Genomic DNA, 14,545 nt, shown 5'->3' on the forward strand with positions numbered 1-14,545 from the left:
CTGTCCCTGTTTATACTCCTCTCTCTCTCTGTCCTTGTTTACACTCCCCTCTCGCTCTGTCCCTGTTTACACTCCTCTCTCTGTCCCTGTTTACACTCCTCTCTCTCTCTCTTTCTCGCTCTGTGTCCCTGTTTATACTCCTCTCTCTCTCTGTCCTTGTTTACACTCCCCTCTCGCTCTGTCCCTGTTTACACTCCTCTCTCTGTCCCTGTTTACGCTCCTCTCTCTCTCTGTCCCTGTTTATACTCCTCTCTCTCTCTGTCCCTGTTTATACTCCTCTCTCTCTCTGTCCCTGTTTATACTCCTCTCTCTCTGTCCCAGTATCTGCACCTTTCTAATCCCCCCCTCTCTCCTCCCCCTCTCTCTGTCTCTCTCTCCCCCCTCTCCCCCCTGTCTGTTTATACTCTCTGTCTCTCTCTCTCCAGCTGTCTCTTTCCCTCTCTCCCTCTCTCTCTGTCCCTGTTTAAATCTCCTCTCTCTTTCTCGCTCTCTGTGTCCCTGTTTAACCTCTCTCTCTCTGTCCCTGTTTCAAATCATCTGCCTCCTCTCCTCTCCACCAGTAATTTCCATCCAATTGTTATTATCAGAAATAGTGATATCATCCCAGTGACAAGCTCCGTCCAGAGATAATTCCAGCCGAGCCACCATTTCAAACTCCATTACATTTCAAAGGAACATTTGTCAATGGGGCCGAGAAGAGAGAAATTGGATTCCAAAGGACTCAGAGAGAAAGGGAAGGAAGAAAGAGCAGAGGAACAGAGTGAGGGATAAAGGACAGACAGAGAGTGGCTTTGCATTTGGTTCCAACTAGGGAGACTATCAATCTTTCACCCATCTCTCTCTCTCTCCCTCTATCTCTCTCTATCTCTGGAGAATCACACTGTGTCACCCATTGCCTGGGTAATTTCATTACGGGGTGTTCTTAGGGGGCTTAATGTGGACCCTTTGTACGGGCATCTACTCTGTGCCTGACAGGATTAGGGGCCTAAATGAGTCTTTAATTTGAAAACTAATTCAACTCTGTAATTGGCTTCCCATTGAAACCACTGGAGCTCTTAATACCAAAACTATTTTTTTATGATTATTGTTCGGCTGAATGTCACGCATGCTACTGCCAAGGATTGGTGATGGGTGCGTGTGTGTGTGTGCTTGTGCATGTGTGTCTGTGTTGGGGTGGCGGAGTTTGTATTAAAATCGCTTCAGGTTGAAAAAGGAGAACGAAAGAGAGAGTTAGTGAGAAAATGAAAGTGCACGTAGCACCTGGACACCTCTTCAGATTTCAGATCACCTCTAGTGCAATACGACCTGGCTCATCAGCCTTTCTCTCCACTGTGAGGGAATAAATCAAATGAGTCAGTGGAGCTGCAGCTAAAGCGTGGTAAATTTAATCGCCGTATCATCTCCAGCCACACCATCCACAGCTTTATGGCCATGCAGCCAACAGTAGAGCTAGCTAAATGAGCACACTGCAGGACTGAAGCTCTCCATCTGAGCAAATGCCTCTGGGCTAAATCAAGTGGGATGTGAAACTGAATCAATCTATTTTAAAAAAAACACAAATGCTCCAAATGGTATTCTCTACTAGAGGTCGACCGAGTATGATTTTTCCGATATAGATTATTGGAGGACCAAAAACAGCCGATACTGATTAATCGGACGATTTTTATTTATTTATTTGTAATAATGACAATTACAACAATACTGAATGAACACTTATTTTAACTTCATATAATACATCAATAAAATCAATTTAGCCTCAAATAGATAATTAAACATGTTCAATTTTATTTAAATAATGCAAAAACCACGTGTTGGAGAGGAAATTAAAAGTGCAATATGTGCCATGTAAGAAAGCTAACGTTTAAGTTCCTTGCTCAGAACATGAGAACATATGAAAGCTGGTGGTTCCTTTTAACATGAGTCTTCAATATTCCCAGGTAATAAGTTTTAGGTTGTAGGATATGCATATAATTAGTAGATTTGGATAGAAAACACTCTAAAGTTTCCAAACCTGTTAAAATAATGTCTGTGAGTATAACAGAACTGATTTGGAAGACGAAAACTAGAGAATAATCCATTCAGGAAGTAGGATTTTTTGATGTTGTTGTAGTTTTCTATTCAATGCCATTACAGTATCCATTGACTTAGGACTCAAATTGCAGTTCCTATCCCTTCCACTAGATGTCAACAGTCTTTAGAAATTGTTTCAGGATTGTATTCTGAAAAATTAGGGAGTAAGAGCAGTCTGAATGAGTGGACCCTGCCGTGTCACAGAGCTTGTTCATGTGCGCGACCGAGAGAGTGCCTTTCTTGTTTACCTTTTATATTGACGACTTTATTGTCCGGTTGAAATATGATCGATTATTTAGGTTAAAAACAACCTGATGATTGAATATAAACATCGTTTGACATGTTTCTATGAACTTTACGGATACAATTAGGATTTTTTGTCTGCCTGTTGTGACTGCGTTTGAGCCTGTGGATTACTGAAGAAAACGCGCAAACAAAACTGAGGTTTTCAGATATAAAGAGAGACTTTATGGGACTTTATCTGAGTGCAACCATATGAAGATCATCAAAGGTAAGTGATTAATTTTATTTCTATTTCTGACTTGTGTGACTCTTCTACTTGGCCGGTTACTGTTTGTAATGACTTGTCTGCTGGGCTATGTTCTCAAATAATTGTAATGTATCTGACAACGAAAATCTGACACCGTGGTTGGATTCACAAGAAGTTAATCTTTAAATCTATGTAAAATAGTTGTATCTTTTCTGAATTCTTATAATGAGTATTTCTGTATTTGAATTTGGCGCTCTGCAATCTCACTGGATGTTGGCCAGGTGGGACGCTAGCGTCCCACATACCCTAGAGAGGTTAATGCTAGCTAGCTACTTACCTTGGCTTACTGCATTTGCGTAGCAGGCAGGCTCCTCGTGAGGCAGGTGGTTAGAGCGTTGGACTAGTTAACTGTAAGGTTGCAAGATTGAATCCCAGAGATTGAATCCCCAGTAAAAATCTGTCGTTCTGCCCCTGAACAAGGAAGTTACCCCACCTTTCCTAGGCCGTCATTGAAAATAAGAATGTGTTCTTAACTGACTTGCCTAGTTAAATAAAGATTAAATAAAGGTGTAAATTTTTTTTTTTTAAAGTAGCCAAATTGGTGTCCAAAAATACTGATTTCCAATTGTTATGAGAACTTGAAATCGTCCCTAATTAATCGGCCATTCCGATTAATCGGTCAACCTCTATTCTCTACGGGCTCCATTTTTCTCACGCAGAACAGCAAAGTAGTGTGCAAAGACTGCTGTAAAACTCACTATTCTCTACAGTGTGATTTATGTAGGAACATTCTTCTGTCCATGTCAGTGAGAAAGAGACAATGTTCCATCCATCCCTGTGTTTACCTGGCTTGGAGCCCTCGTCGACAGAGCCATTGTAGACCTGGTTCTTGAACTCAGGCCGGTTGTCGTTCATGTCTATGACATAGATGTACAGGTCTATGGGGCTCTCCACTCGCTCACCATTCATGTTCACTGCATGGGCACGAAGCTGGAGAGGGTGAGAGAGAGTGAGAGAGAGAGAGATAAAGATAGAGGGTCAATTATGCTGCCATTAACAAACTCAACATCAGTAACATGATATGGTTGATATGCAGTGTGGTAACCAATGCTAAGCACTGCATTAGGGCATATTTGAGGAAAAACAACAGGACCAGAGAGAAATAAACAACGTTGCATTTCATAACTGCACAGCCGAATGGGTACCAAGTACCAATAATATATGTGACTCGTTTCAGGAAACTAGGCGTATGTCGTGCGTCACTACTTCACAGGAGCAGCACTTGAACGTAATTTTTTTAATGTTTATCAAAATGTGTTTATTGGGCAGAAATGCCTTCTGGAACATGTGAACTTTAATTTGCCTTAAAAACAAACTTGTCTGCCATCTGTAAATACCAATGAAATGGTTAAATTACGAGCCCAGTTGGTTTAGCCACAGAAAAAGTGAGGAACCTTCCTACTAGCCAAGATTGGCTGAGATAATAGTTCGGATTGGTCTGCCATGTAGCACGCTTCTGTCTATAACATTAGCTGCTTAGTATGTGTAGGTAATCCTTTCTGAAGTGGCTTTTTTTCAAAGATATCACAAAGAACTCCACAAGTGTTGCTAAGGCTCTCCACTTTCTGGAGGAAGCAGAGTGTGATACCTAAGGTGGGGAAAATTCCGGCATTTGATTGCAAATGTGGAGGGACTCGAAAAGAGAACACAGAAATCTGTAAAACACCTGTCTGGACGACATCTTCAAACTAAGTGTAACCATGGCATCCGTGACAGAGAGATAGAAGATTTCATCCATGTATACGGGTAAGGGAGTCTAGCTAGCTACATTTTCAGAAAAATATGGGTTTATTGGTGTTAAAATGTACACTACAAAATTGTCCCAGCATCTCCAACACCTAATTCTCAGGACTAGTTTCTTGAAAGTAACAAACAACAAAATTCCCTCATTTTAAAGAGCTGGCTTCCCTTCAAAATATGATCTATTATTTTGTTTACTTCCTCTCCTAGTCTTCTTGGATCTCAGTCCAACATTCTGTGGTTGGTTTATTTGAAAGGGAATCCCAAAATCTCTTAATCTTATAGCCCACAATCACAAACACAGTGAGTCAATGTGAACGGCTGCTCGACTGTATCCTATCCTAGAGCAACAGCAGCGGTAAGATTTCACACATAGTTTGGGCATATAATTAATATCAAAATCTATACAGACAGGAAAGCCTGTCTAGATATCCTTTCCCTCCCCAGAAATCTGAAAGAAAAATGTTTTGATAAAGAACACTGCAGGAGACAAATGCTGGTAATATACCTTGGTTAGCCGTAGAGGATATGTTAAGATTCAATAAACATCTGTGCTCTGTTTTTACTGCACCCAGGGAGAGAGTCACACTGATCCCTCTTTAAAATCAAGGTGTTATATTTCACTATTTGCCCTTACTAGCATGCTTTATATCATCTACAAAGATTTATTCAACTTTGTCCCTGTAGACTGCGTGAAACGACAAAGGTTTAGGAACAATTCGGCATTTGAGATGGACCACTAGGAATCAGGATGGCATCAACATTCCACTGCAACAGGCAAATATGTCGCCTGTTAGAATGTCTGAGATGACTATCAACAGGACACATGAGTGGATGTCGTAACACCTTCCACCAACCTATCTGATTCTCAGGGTATAAGCTTCAAAAGAGAGAACAGGTGAGGAGAGGAGAAAGGAAGGGAGGAGGGAAAGAGATACATGGAGGAGTGGAGGCAAGGGAAGAAGTTTAAAACAAGAGGAGGGAAAGAGATACATGGAGGAGTGGAGGCAAGTGAAGAAGTTTAAAACAAGAGGAGGGAAAGAGATACATGGAGGAGTGGAGGCAAGGGAAGAAGTTAAAAACAAGAGGAGGGAAAGAGATACATGGAGGAGTGGAGGCAAGGGAAGAAGTTAAAAACAAGAGGAGGGAAAGAGATACATGGAGGAGTAGAGGCAAGGGAAGAAGTTAAAAACAAGAGGAGGGAAAGAGATACATGGAGGAGTGGAGGCAAGGGAAGAAGTTAAAAACAAGAGGAGGGAAAGAGATACATGGAGGAGTGGAGGCAAAGGAAGAAGTTAAAAACAAGAGGAGGGAAAGAGATACATGGAGGAGTGGAGGCAAGGGAAGAAGTTAAAAACAAGAGGAGGGAAAGAGATACATGGAGGAGTGGAGGCAAGGGATGAAGTTAAAAACAAGAGGAGGGAAAGAGATACATGGAGGAGTGGAGGCAAGGGAAGAAGTTAAAAACAAGAGGAGGGAAAGAAAAGTGAAGAGACGAGAAGGGAGAAGGGGAGGAATATATGGTTACAATCTGTAGCAGCAGAACCTCTCTATTATGTGCTTCTGATCGGACAGTGAGAGGGTGTCAGCCGGGGTATCGCCATGACAACTATCTATTAAAAACCTTCTTACCCTCTTGCCAGGAGGGTTGTGGCCTTGTGACAGGAAGAAGAATCAGGAGGACGCACCATCCACTTCCTTTCTCTAAGGCAGGTGAACATCCTCTCCAATCTCTCTACATTTCCCTCCCCTCTCCTCTCTGCACCTCACAAAAATTGCATCACCGGGTCTCCCAAAGGTTAATTTGACTTTTCTTTTTCCTCTGCATTGTCTGATCTGGCCCTGCACCCAATATCCGTACACTGCCATCACTCCTGCTAAACCGCAGTCTGGGAGCCCACAGAGCGTTATCTCTCTCCTAGCGCTGCGCGGCGCCGACACCCTCATTCAATAACACCGCTAGTCAGAGATTTCAAGCCGTGTTTAAAGGTCCACAGCAGCCCTTTTTTATCTCAATATCAAATAACTTCTGGGTAACAGTTAAGTAACTTACTGTGATAGTTTTCAACTAAAATGGTCAAAAAGAAACCAAAATAGCTTCAAAGGCAATTTCTCAATCAAGAATTTTGCTGTCTGGGAATGGAAAACTGAAAATATGCTGTTATTGGCGGATAGGTTTAGAACTAGGGATGGGTATTGTTAAGGTTTTAACCGGTATTACTACTCTTACCAATACTGCTTATCGATCCGGTACTTTAACGGTATTCTTATTTATGAGAAAAAAATAATTAAGAACAGAATTAACATTGCTTTATTTAAAAAAATGTAAAATAAACAATTATTTACAGCAAAAGAAACAGTAATGTTTTGAACAAATCACTATTATACACTCTAATGTTGTGATGATGGAAATCTGGCTTATTGTGTTCCCTGCAGTCACAAATACCCTCTCGCTAGAGGTGGAGGAGCCTTGAGCACAAAGGTAGCTTGTTGTGAGCAGGGGCAGAGTAGCTCTCTTCTCCCACCACCACATCACAGGATCTTCAGCCAGGGGGATGGGAGACAGGCCTTTGTAGAGCTCAACCTCTAGGTGAACACGCTCGCTGAAGGTGAGGGACAAGGTGTCCTGTTGGATCGTCAACCTCAACTCCCTGTCGTCCTCTGAGAACAGCTCCTCCAAGGCACTCCTTGTTTTGTTTAATGGAGGGACTGTCTCCTCCATTTCCTCTCCTTCTCCCTCAGACTCCTCCTGTTGCTGGTGCTCTGTGTCTGTCTGCTCCGGCTCCTCTGACAGCCCTGGTGTTGCTCCTGTCACATTGGCCTCAACAGTTGCCTTCCTCAGCCTGTTCCAGGCGGCGTCACTCACCGGCCTCCCTTTAAATCTGGGGTCCATTGCTGTGGCCTCATGCAGGAAGGCTTGAATGTCCTCATCCTGATAGCGCTTGGAGAGGTTCCCCCACACCTTCTCTTTGATGGTTGCCACAAATGTTGTATCTTCATGCTTCACAGTGAAGTGCTCTTACAGTTTTTGGAGGATGGGCAAGATCTGTCCACAGGTGGCATTCTTTTCACATGACACACACAGTGTGGATGTATAGAGGATTCTCATGAACTGGACAAACTCCTCAGCCTTATGGAAATCCTCGTCCTTCAGATGGTCCAGGTTGTCCTTGGCCATTGCTTTTCGCAGTCTTGGGTCCAAGGCTGCTGCCTGGATCGCTGGATACCGCTCCAAGATTGTTTTCCTGTGTTCATTATTGAATTATTGTTTTGTTATGTTTTGTATTATGGAGTGATGGGACTAACATACAACCCTTTTATACTACTATATCCTAAAATGTAATACAACTCAATATATACTGGTAGGACTGATCACCGACAATGAACGAGAGAGCCAATAGAGAGTAGGTCAGAGACCTGGCTGGGTGGTGCCAGAATAACAACCTGTCCCTCAATGTAACCAAGACTAAGGAGATGATTGTGGACTACAGGAAAAGGAGGACTGAGTATGCCCCCATTTTCATCGACGGGGCTGTTGTGGAGCAGGTTGAGAGCTTCAAGTTTTTGGTGTCCACATCACCAACAAACTAGAATGGTCCAAACACACCAAGACAGTCGTGAAGAGGGCACGACAAAGCCTATTCCCCCTCAAGAGACTGAAAAGATTTGTCATGGGTCCTCAGATCCTCAAAAGGTTCTACAGCGGCAACATCGAGAGCATCCTGACTGGTTGCTTCACTGCCTGGTACGGAAACTGCTCGGCCTCCGACTGCAAGGCACTTCAGAGGGTAGCCCAGTACGAACTAACCTGCCTGCCATCCAGGACCTCTATACCAGGCGAGGTCAGAGGAAGGCCCTAAAAATTGTCAAAGAGCCCAGCCACCCCAGTCATAGACTGTTCTGTCTACTACCGCAAGGCAAGCGGTACCAGAGTGCCAAGTCTAGGACCAAAAGGATTCTCAACAGTTTTTACCCCCAAGCCATAAGACTCATGAACAGGTAATCAAATGGCTACCCGGACTATTTGCATTGTGTTCCCCCCCAAACCCCTCTTTTATGCTGCTGCTACTCTCTGTTTATCATATATGCATAGTCACTTTAACCATACCTACATGTACATACTACCTCAATCAGCCTGACTAACCAGTGCCTGTATATAGCCTTTATACTGTTATAGCCTCGCTACTGTTATTTTTCACTGTCATTTTTACTGTTGTTTTTTATTTCTTTACTTATCTATTGTTCACCAAATACCTTTTTTTAAACTTAGAAAGTGCACTGTTGGTTAGAGCCTGTAAGTAAGCATTTCACTGTAAGGTCTACTACACCTGTTGGATTCGGCGCACATGACAAATAAACTTTGATTTGATACTGACAGACTGTTACCTAAAACCCTTGGACTCCACTGTTGCAAAGGAGTGTAGGCCTTTCAAAACCACTAAAACCTCCTCAGTCATCCTCCCTCTAGCTGCCAGAGTGAAGGGCTTTGGGCTTAGAGAGAGAGAGAGGAGTGGGTTGGTTCATTGTAGCTGCAACTTTAACAAAAAAGTTGCAAAATCTTTAATGGGTGATTGAATTTATGAACGCACCCATAGCTAAACAATCAGCTGGCTAATGGTTACTTTGATCATGAACACATGTTCGCATAATTTAGCTAACACCATGTGTGGGCTCTAGGTTGCAAGCATACATACCTAACATAGATCGGGTAATGAGAGATGAACTATGAGCTAGGCAGTCAAAAACTCTACATTTCTCTGCCTGTACATGATGCAATTTCGATAGATGTTTGGACAGATTGCTCGTGATTCCGCCCTTACAAGCAAAAGTCTTGTTGCACATGTGGCAACGAGCATTGTCAGCATCGACTCTGGTGAAGTGTAACCACACTTTTGAACGTTTAGCTCCCCCCGCCATCGTCACGAATTAAGAGCAGGGTCTTTCTGGTGTGTGTGTGCTGTAGCGTGTGAGAGACAGGCTCCACGCGAGAGAGATCTCTTCTGGATTGGGAATATTGAAAATGCCTCAGACGAATGTCTTCATCTTATTGCAACTGTCGTGTCTTTGGTATCATTAAAGTGAAGACTGTTATTTTATCAAATCAATTCTCTGTAATTATTATTACGTGATTAAACTAATCATGTAAATGTAATTAACTAGGAAGTCGGGGCACCAAGGAAAATCTTCAGATTACAAAGTTATAATTTTCCGAATATAACTCTTCAGATATTTTAATATCCGATCAATTAAGTCTTCTAATTAATTAATTATTCTTCACCTCATGTTAGTCTCATTCCAAACGTCTTAAATTGTTGGTTATCTGCACGAACCCAGCCTTTACTATGAATCATCCATACACCAATTATCTTAATCATTTACTTACTAACTAACTAAATAATCACAGAAATGCATAAACAAACAAACAGTGGATATGGTTACAAGGAAAGGATAGGGGAGGTTCCCTAGTGTGCTAAGCCGATATGACGGCTTGGTGGACAAAGGGAAGTGGGTGCGGACTGAGGAGGGCGGTAAAGACAACATTTCGGCAGATAATTTTAAAAAGAGAGGGTCCAGATTGTCTAGCCCGGCTGATTTGTAGGGTTCCAGATTTTGCAGCTCTTTCAGAACATCAGCTATCTGGATTTGGGTGAAGGAGAAGTGGGGTAGGTTTGGGCGAGTTGCTGTTACGTCTTTTCACAAATAGTTTCATCTTTACTAATTAATTTGATACAATATCTAGACGCAAACCTCATAAAGGAAGCACCTATGTAAACAGAGTTATGGTAATGTGACTGTATTGTCTTTCATGAGGTCACAAACATGAAACAAAACAGACCGGGTCGTAGCTGGCTTCCCCACCGACCGTTTACACATTCTCCAAAACATGGATATTGTTCAGTTCTCAAGTTCTGTGATGTAGAAGAAGTTCCTTTGTTCTACTGTGAAACTCTCTCTCTATATACTGCATGGCCAGGAGGAGAGAGTCTCCTCCAGGCATTTACGACGAGAGAGAGAGAGAGAGAGAGAGAGAGAGAGAGAGAGAGAGAGAGAGAGAGAGAGAGAGAGAGAGAGAGAGAGAGAGAGAGAGAGAGAGAGAGAGAGAGAGAGAGAGAGAGAGAGAGAGAGAGAGAGAGAGAGAGAGAGAGAGAGAGAGAGAGAGAGAGAGAGAGAGAGAGGATGAAATGTGCAAGATAACATTTATGTAGCAATAATAAATTGGACATGAATTTTCTTAATTTCTCCAGTACCGAAAGCAGAACCGATAACGTCAGAGCATATCGATACTACGGTCTTTCATAATTTAGCCCCGGAGCCCATTTAATACCGGGTTTCGGTACCCATCCCTATTTGGAACTAATTTGCCTCATAGTGATGTCACCATGGAAGGCCAAAACTCCATCCCACCTAAACAGCATGAAATATCAGTTTTTCAGCTCTTACACTAAAAGGGCATTATCATCCTTTTACAATTTGAAAAGTATTATTTCATCCTCATAGTGTGGAAATATATATAAAACACATGTAAATCACATTGTTAACTGCCTTGGGCCTTTAAAGGACACATTGGATGATTGGATGTCCTGCTATGATTTGAAGCGTGCTTGTTTTCGAGTTACGGAAGATCTGGCCTCCCAACTTTTCTAGTGTCGTTGTTAAATCCATGTTATGAAATCAGAAACACACATAGTAAGAGTGTAATTACACTGTAACAAGTATTGTAATTAACTGTAATAATGAATAGTTACACTTTAATAACAACATGTAACTGGTGGTATTTACAGTCTGTAATGACAGGGGTGTAACAACGAATGCTTGTTACCATGCTTGTTACAAATGTTAAAGTTTCCAATAGCATCCCAACGCACCATATTTCAGCCTGCACAAGCCTCGTGATAAGTGTGAGCCAATTAAAAACGACCACCTCATTGACACAACTCTGCAATAAAGATATGGAGTATGATGACAGGCCCAATGGCAAAGATTCATCATTTAACTGTGCATTTGACAATGGGTCAATTACTTTAACCATCAATTAAATTTTTTAGACATAAACAGCTATAGTTCAATTGTGAGATAATAATTGTGAGATTGTGCTAGCCAAAATCTAAGCCTGTTAAAGCTGCAATATGTACTGTAACTTTTTGACTGACCCTACCAAATTCACATAGAAATGTCAAATCAAATCAAATCAAATTGTATTAGTCACATGCGCCAAATACAAGGTGAAATGCTTACTTACGAGCACTACCCTCTGTAGTGCCTTGCGTTCGGTGGCTGAGCAGTTACCGTAAAAATGTATGTTCTAGAGCTGTCATTCTCATAGAAAGCAAGTCTAACTATCTAGTTACCATCTACAGAATATATTTTCCATGCAATCTGTTGAGTTTTTTGGGATTAGTTGGTACTCTAGCTAGCTAGTTTTCTAACCTTGAGTATCTAACTAGCTACCTAAAGCTGGCAAATATGCTATGGTGCTACTCACTAGCTAACGTTAGCTGTGCTCAATGGTCATATCTTCCTTGAACCTTGTTCTCAGGGTATCTGTACCCTAAGGGTATTACGTGAGACACCTAGCATGTTAACTAGCTAGCTAGCTACTTGTGTCAACACAAGCATTATTATTGATAGCTGGATAACACAACAACTAACTAGGGCTAGCTAGTTATACAGTGCATTCAGAAAGTATTCAGACCCTTTTCCCACATTTTATTTATCAATCTACACACACTACCCTGTAATGACAGAGTGAAAACAAGTTTGTAGAAATGTTGGCAAATATATATTATATATATATATTTTATATATTTTTTTAAATACCTTATTTCCATAAGTATTCAGACCTTTTGCTATAAGATTTGTAATTGAGATTAGCTGCATCCTTTTATCCATTTAACTGTGTAACACCTGTGTAACACCTTGTAACGTACTTGTGCAGATATTACATGTACTCTGTGATGTTCTAGTGTGTTTATTTTCTCACTTGGATGGTGCTTCCGGAAGCTTTAAAAGAAGGTCAGGATGGATAACTACTATATAAGTACACATTAATTACAAGTAAGTACCCTTCAAGTTACACCTAATTTTGACTACCTACATTCTGTGTAGCACCTAGTAATTACATTGTACTTATGCAGATATTACATGTACTCTGTGGTGTACTTATGGGTTTTCCTCTCACTTGGTGGGCAAGGAGGTTCAGGTTGTCATAATGGGTAACATACACATTAATTATATATTTACGCTCAGAGTGTCGTCGGGATCTCTGTTGAAAAGTTTGTTTCTGTTGGAAAGCATCCGTTCTCTCTCTCTCTCTATGTCGTGGTTAGAATGGGTAGTTCAGAGTGACATTCATTCATGTCGTTATAGAATAGATGTTTCGGCGGTTGTCGGTCTTCACGTTCAATGAAACCGAATTCCTAGCTGCAGTAATTAATATCAAAGATTTGTTCTTATTCTGTTGGCATCGATAGTCTAAGAGTTTAACCACGTGGGATGGTTAAAAGATTCAGCAGTCTGGTCTCAAAACTTGTCCCTCTCGTTATCGAGGTAAGCTGGTCTGCAACCTTTGTCCTCTCGTAATTGAGAGCAACATGGTCTGTTGAGAAATTCTCAAAGTGGGGGTTTTATTCGGGAGAGCAAAAAAAGCTTTCTCATGACGCCAGATCCTAACTATGCTCATGGGCGGTCCTCTGATTTAGTTAAACTCAAAAGGGAATTGGAGTTTCCTTCATTAAACAGTCCAAAATCACATTACACAATTTTACAAACAGTATCCTCCTCACTCATTCATTCATCTTATACAACAATTAGATGTCATCTCATATCTGAGGCTATAATATAAACAGTGTTATGGTAATGTGGCCGTATTGTCTCCCATGAGTTTCAGAAAATTGTACCAAAAGGACCAGTTCGCAGCTGGATTCTTCACCTATCTTTTATACCTTCTCCAGAACATAAATGTTGTTCGGACCTCAAGTTCTGTGAGGTGGAAGAAATTCCTTTGTTCTCTTCTATGAAAACTCTACTCTCTCTCTATACTGTGGCCATGAGGAGATAATCTCCTCCAGGAATTTACGACCTCTCTCTGACCACAGCAACCTGGGTGTAGGAGACAGGTAGAGGGGGATGGGGCTTGCTGTACCCAAAGAGGGCAGGGTCATGGCAGTACATTAGAGTGTCTAGTTTGAGAAACATACGTCTCACAAGTCTTCAATTGGCAGCTTCATTAATTAGTACCCGCAAAACACCAATCTCAACGTCAACAGTGAAGAGGCAACTCCGGGATGCTGGCCTTCTAGTCAGAGTCGCAAAGAAAAAGCCAAATCTCAGACTGGCAAATTAAAAAAGAAGATTAAGATGGGCAAAAGAACACAAATACTGGACAGAGGAAGATTGGAAAAAAGTGCTATGGACAGACAAATCTAAGTTTGAGGTGTTTGATCACAAAGAAGAACATTTGTGAGACACAGAAAAAAATTAAAAGATGCTGGAGGCGTGCTTGACGTCATATGTCAAGCATGGTGGAGGCAATGTGATGGTCTGGGGGTGGTTTGGTGGTGGTAAAATCATTATTTATAACCTTGTCAATGTCTTGACTATATTTCCTATTCATTTTCCAACTAATTTCATGTAGTATGTTTTCATGGAAAACAAGGAAATTTCTAAGTGACCCCAAACTTTTGAATGGTAATGTACATGTACAGTGGGGCAAAAAAGTATTTAGTCAGCCACCAATTGTGCAAGTTCTCCCACTTAAAAATATGAGAGAGGCCTGTAATTTTCATCATAGGTACACAACTATGACAGACAAAATGAGAAAACAAATCCAGAAAATCACATTGTAGGATTTTTAATGAATATATTTGCAAATTATGGTATTTGGTCACCTACAAACAAGCAAGATTTCTGGCACTCACAAACCTGTAATTTCTTCTTTAAGAGGCTCCTCTGCCCTCCACTCGTTACCTGTATTAATGGCACCTGTTTGAACTTGTTATCAGTATAAAAGACACCTGTCCACAACCTCAAACAGTCACACTCCAAACTCCACTATGGCCAAGACCAAAGAGCTGTCAAAGGACACCAGAAACAAAATTGTAGACCTGCACCAGGCTGGGAAGACTGCATCTGCAATAGGTAAGCAGCTTGGTTTGAAGAAATTAACTGTGGGAGCAATTATTAGGA

At 41.4% G+C, this 14,545-nt stretch overlaps 1 protein-coding gene across 1 annotated transcript in view; it reads right to left on the bottom strand.

Annotated features, from left to right (window-relative positions):
* Positions 1 to 14,545, bottom strand: part of LOC115102119 (cadherin-4-like) — a 555,321-nt gene that overhangs the window by 90,954 nt on the left and 449,822 nt on the right. Inside the window, exon 7 of the mRNA XM_029621715.2 lies at positions 3,406 to 3,550. Coding sequence (XP_029477575.2) covers positions 3,406 to 3,550 — 145 coding nt within the window. The remainder of the gene's footprint in view (positions 1 to 3,405; positions 3,551 to 14,545) is intronic.

The sequence above is a fragment of the Oncorhynchus nerka genome, linkage group LG20 (genome assembly GCF_034236695.1).
Source record: "Oncorhynchus nerka isolate Pitt River linkage group LG20, Oner_Uvic_2.0, whole genome shotgun sequence".
Taxonomy (NCBI): domain Eukaryota; kingdom Metazoa; phylum Chordata; class Actinopteri; order Salmoniformes; family Salmonidae; genus Oncorhynchus; species Oncorhynchus nerka.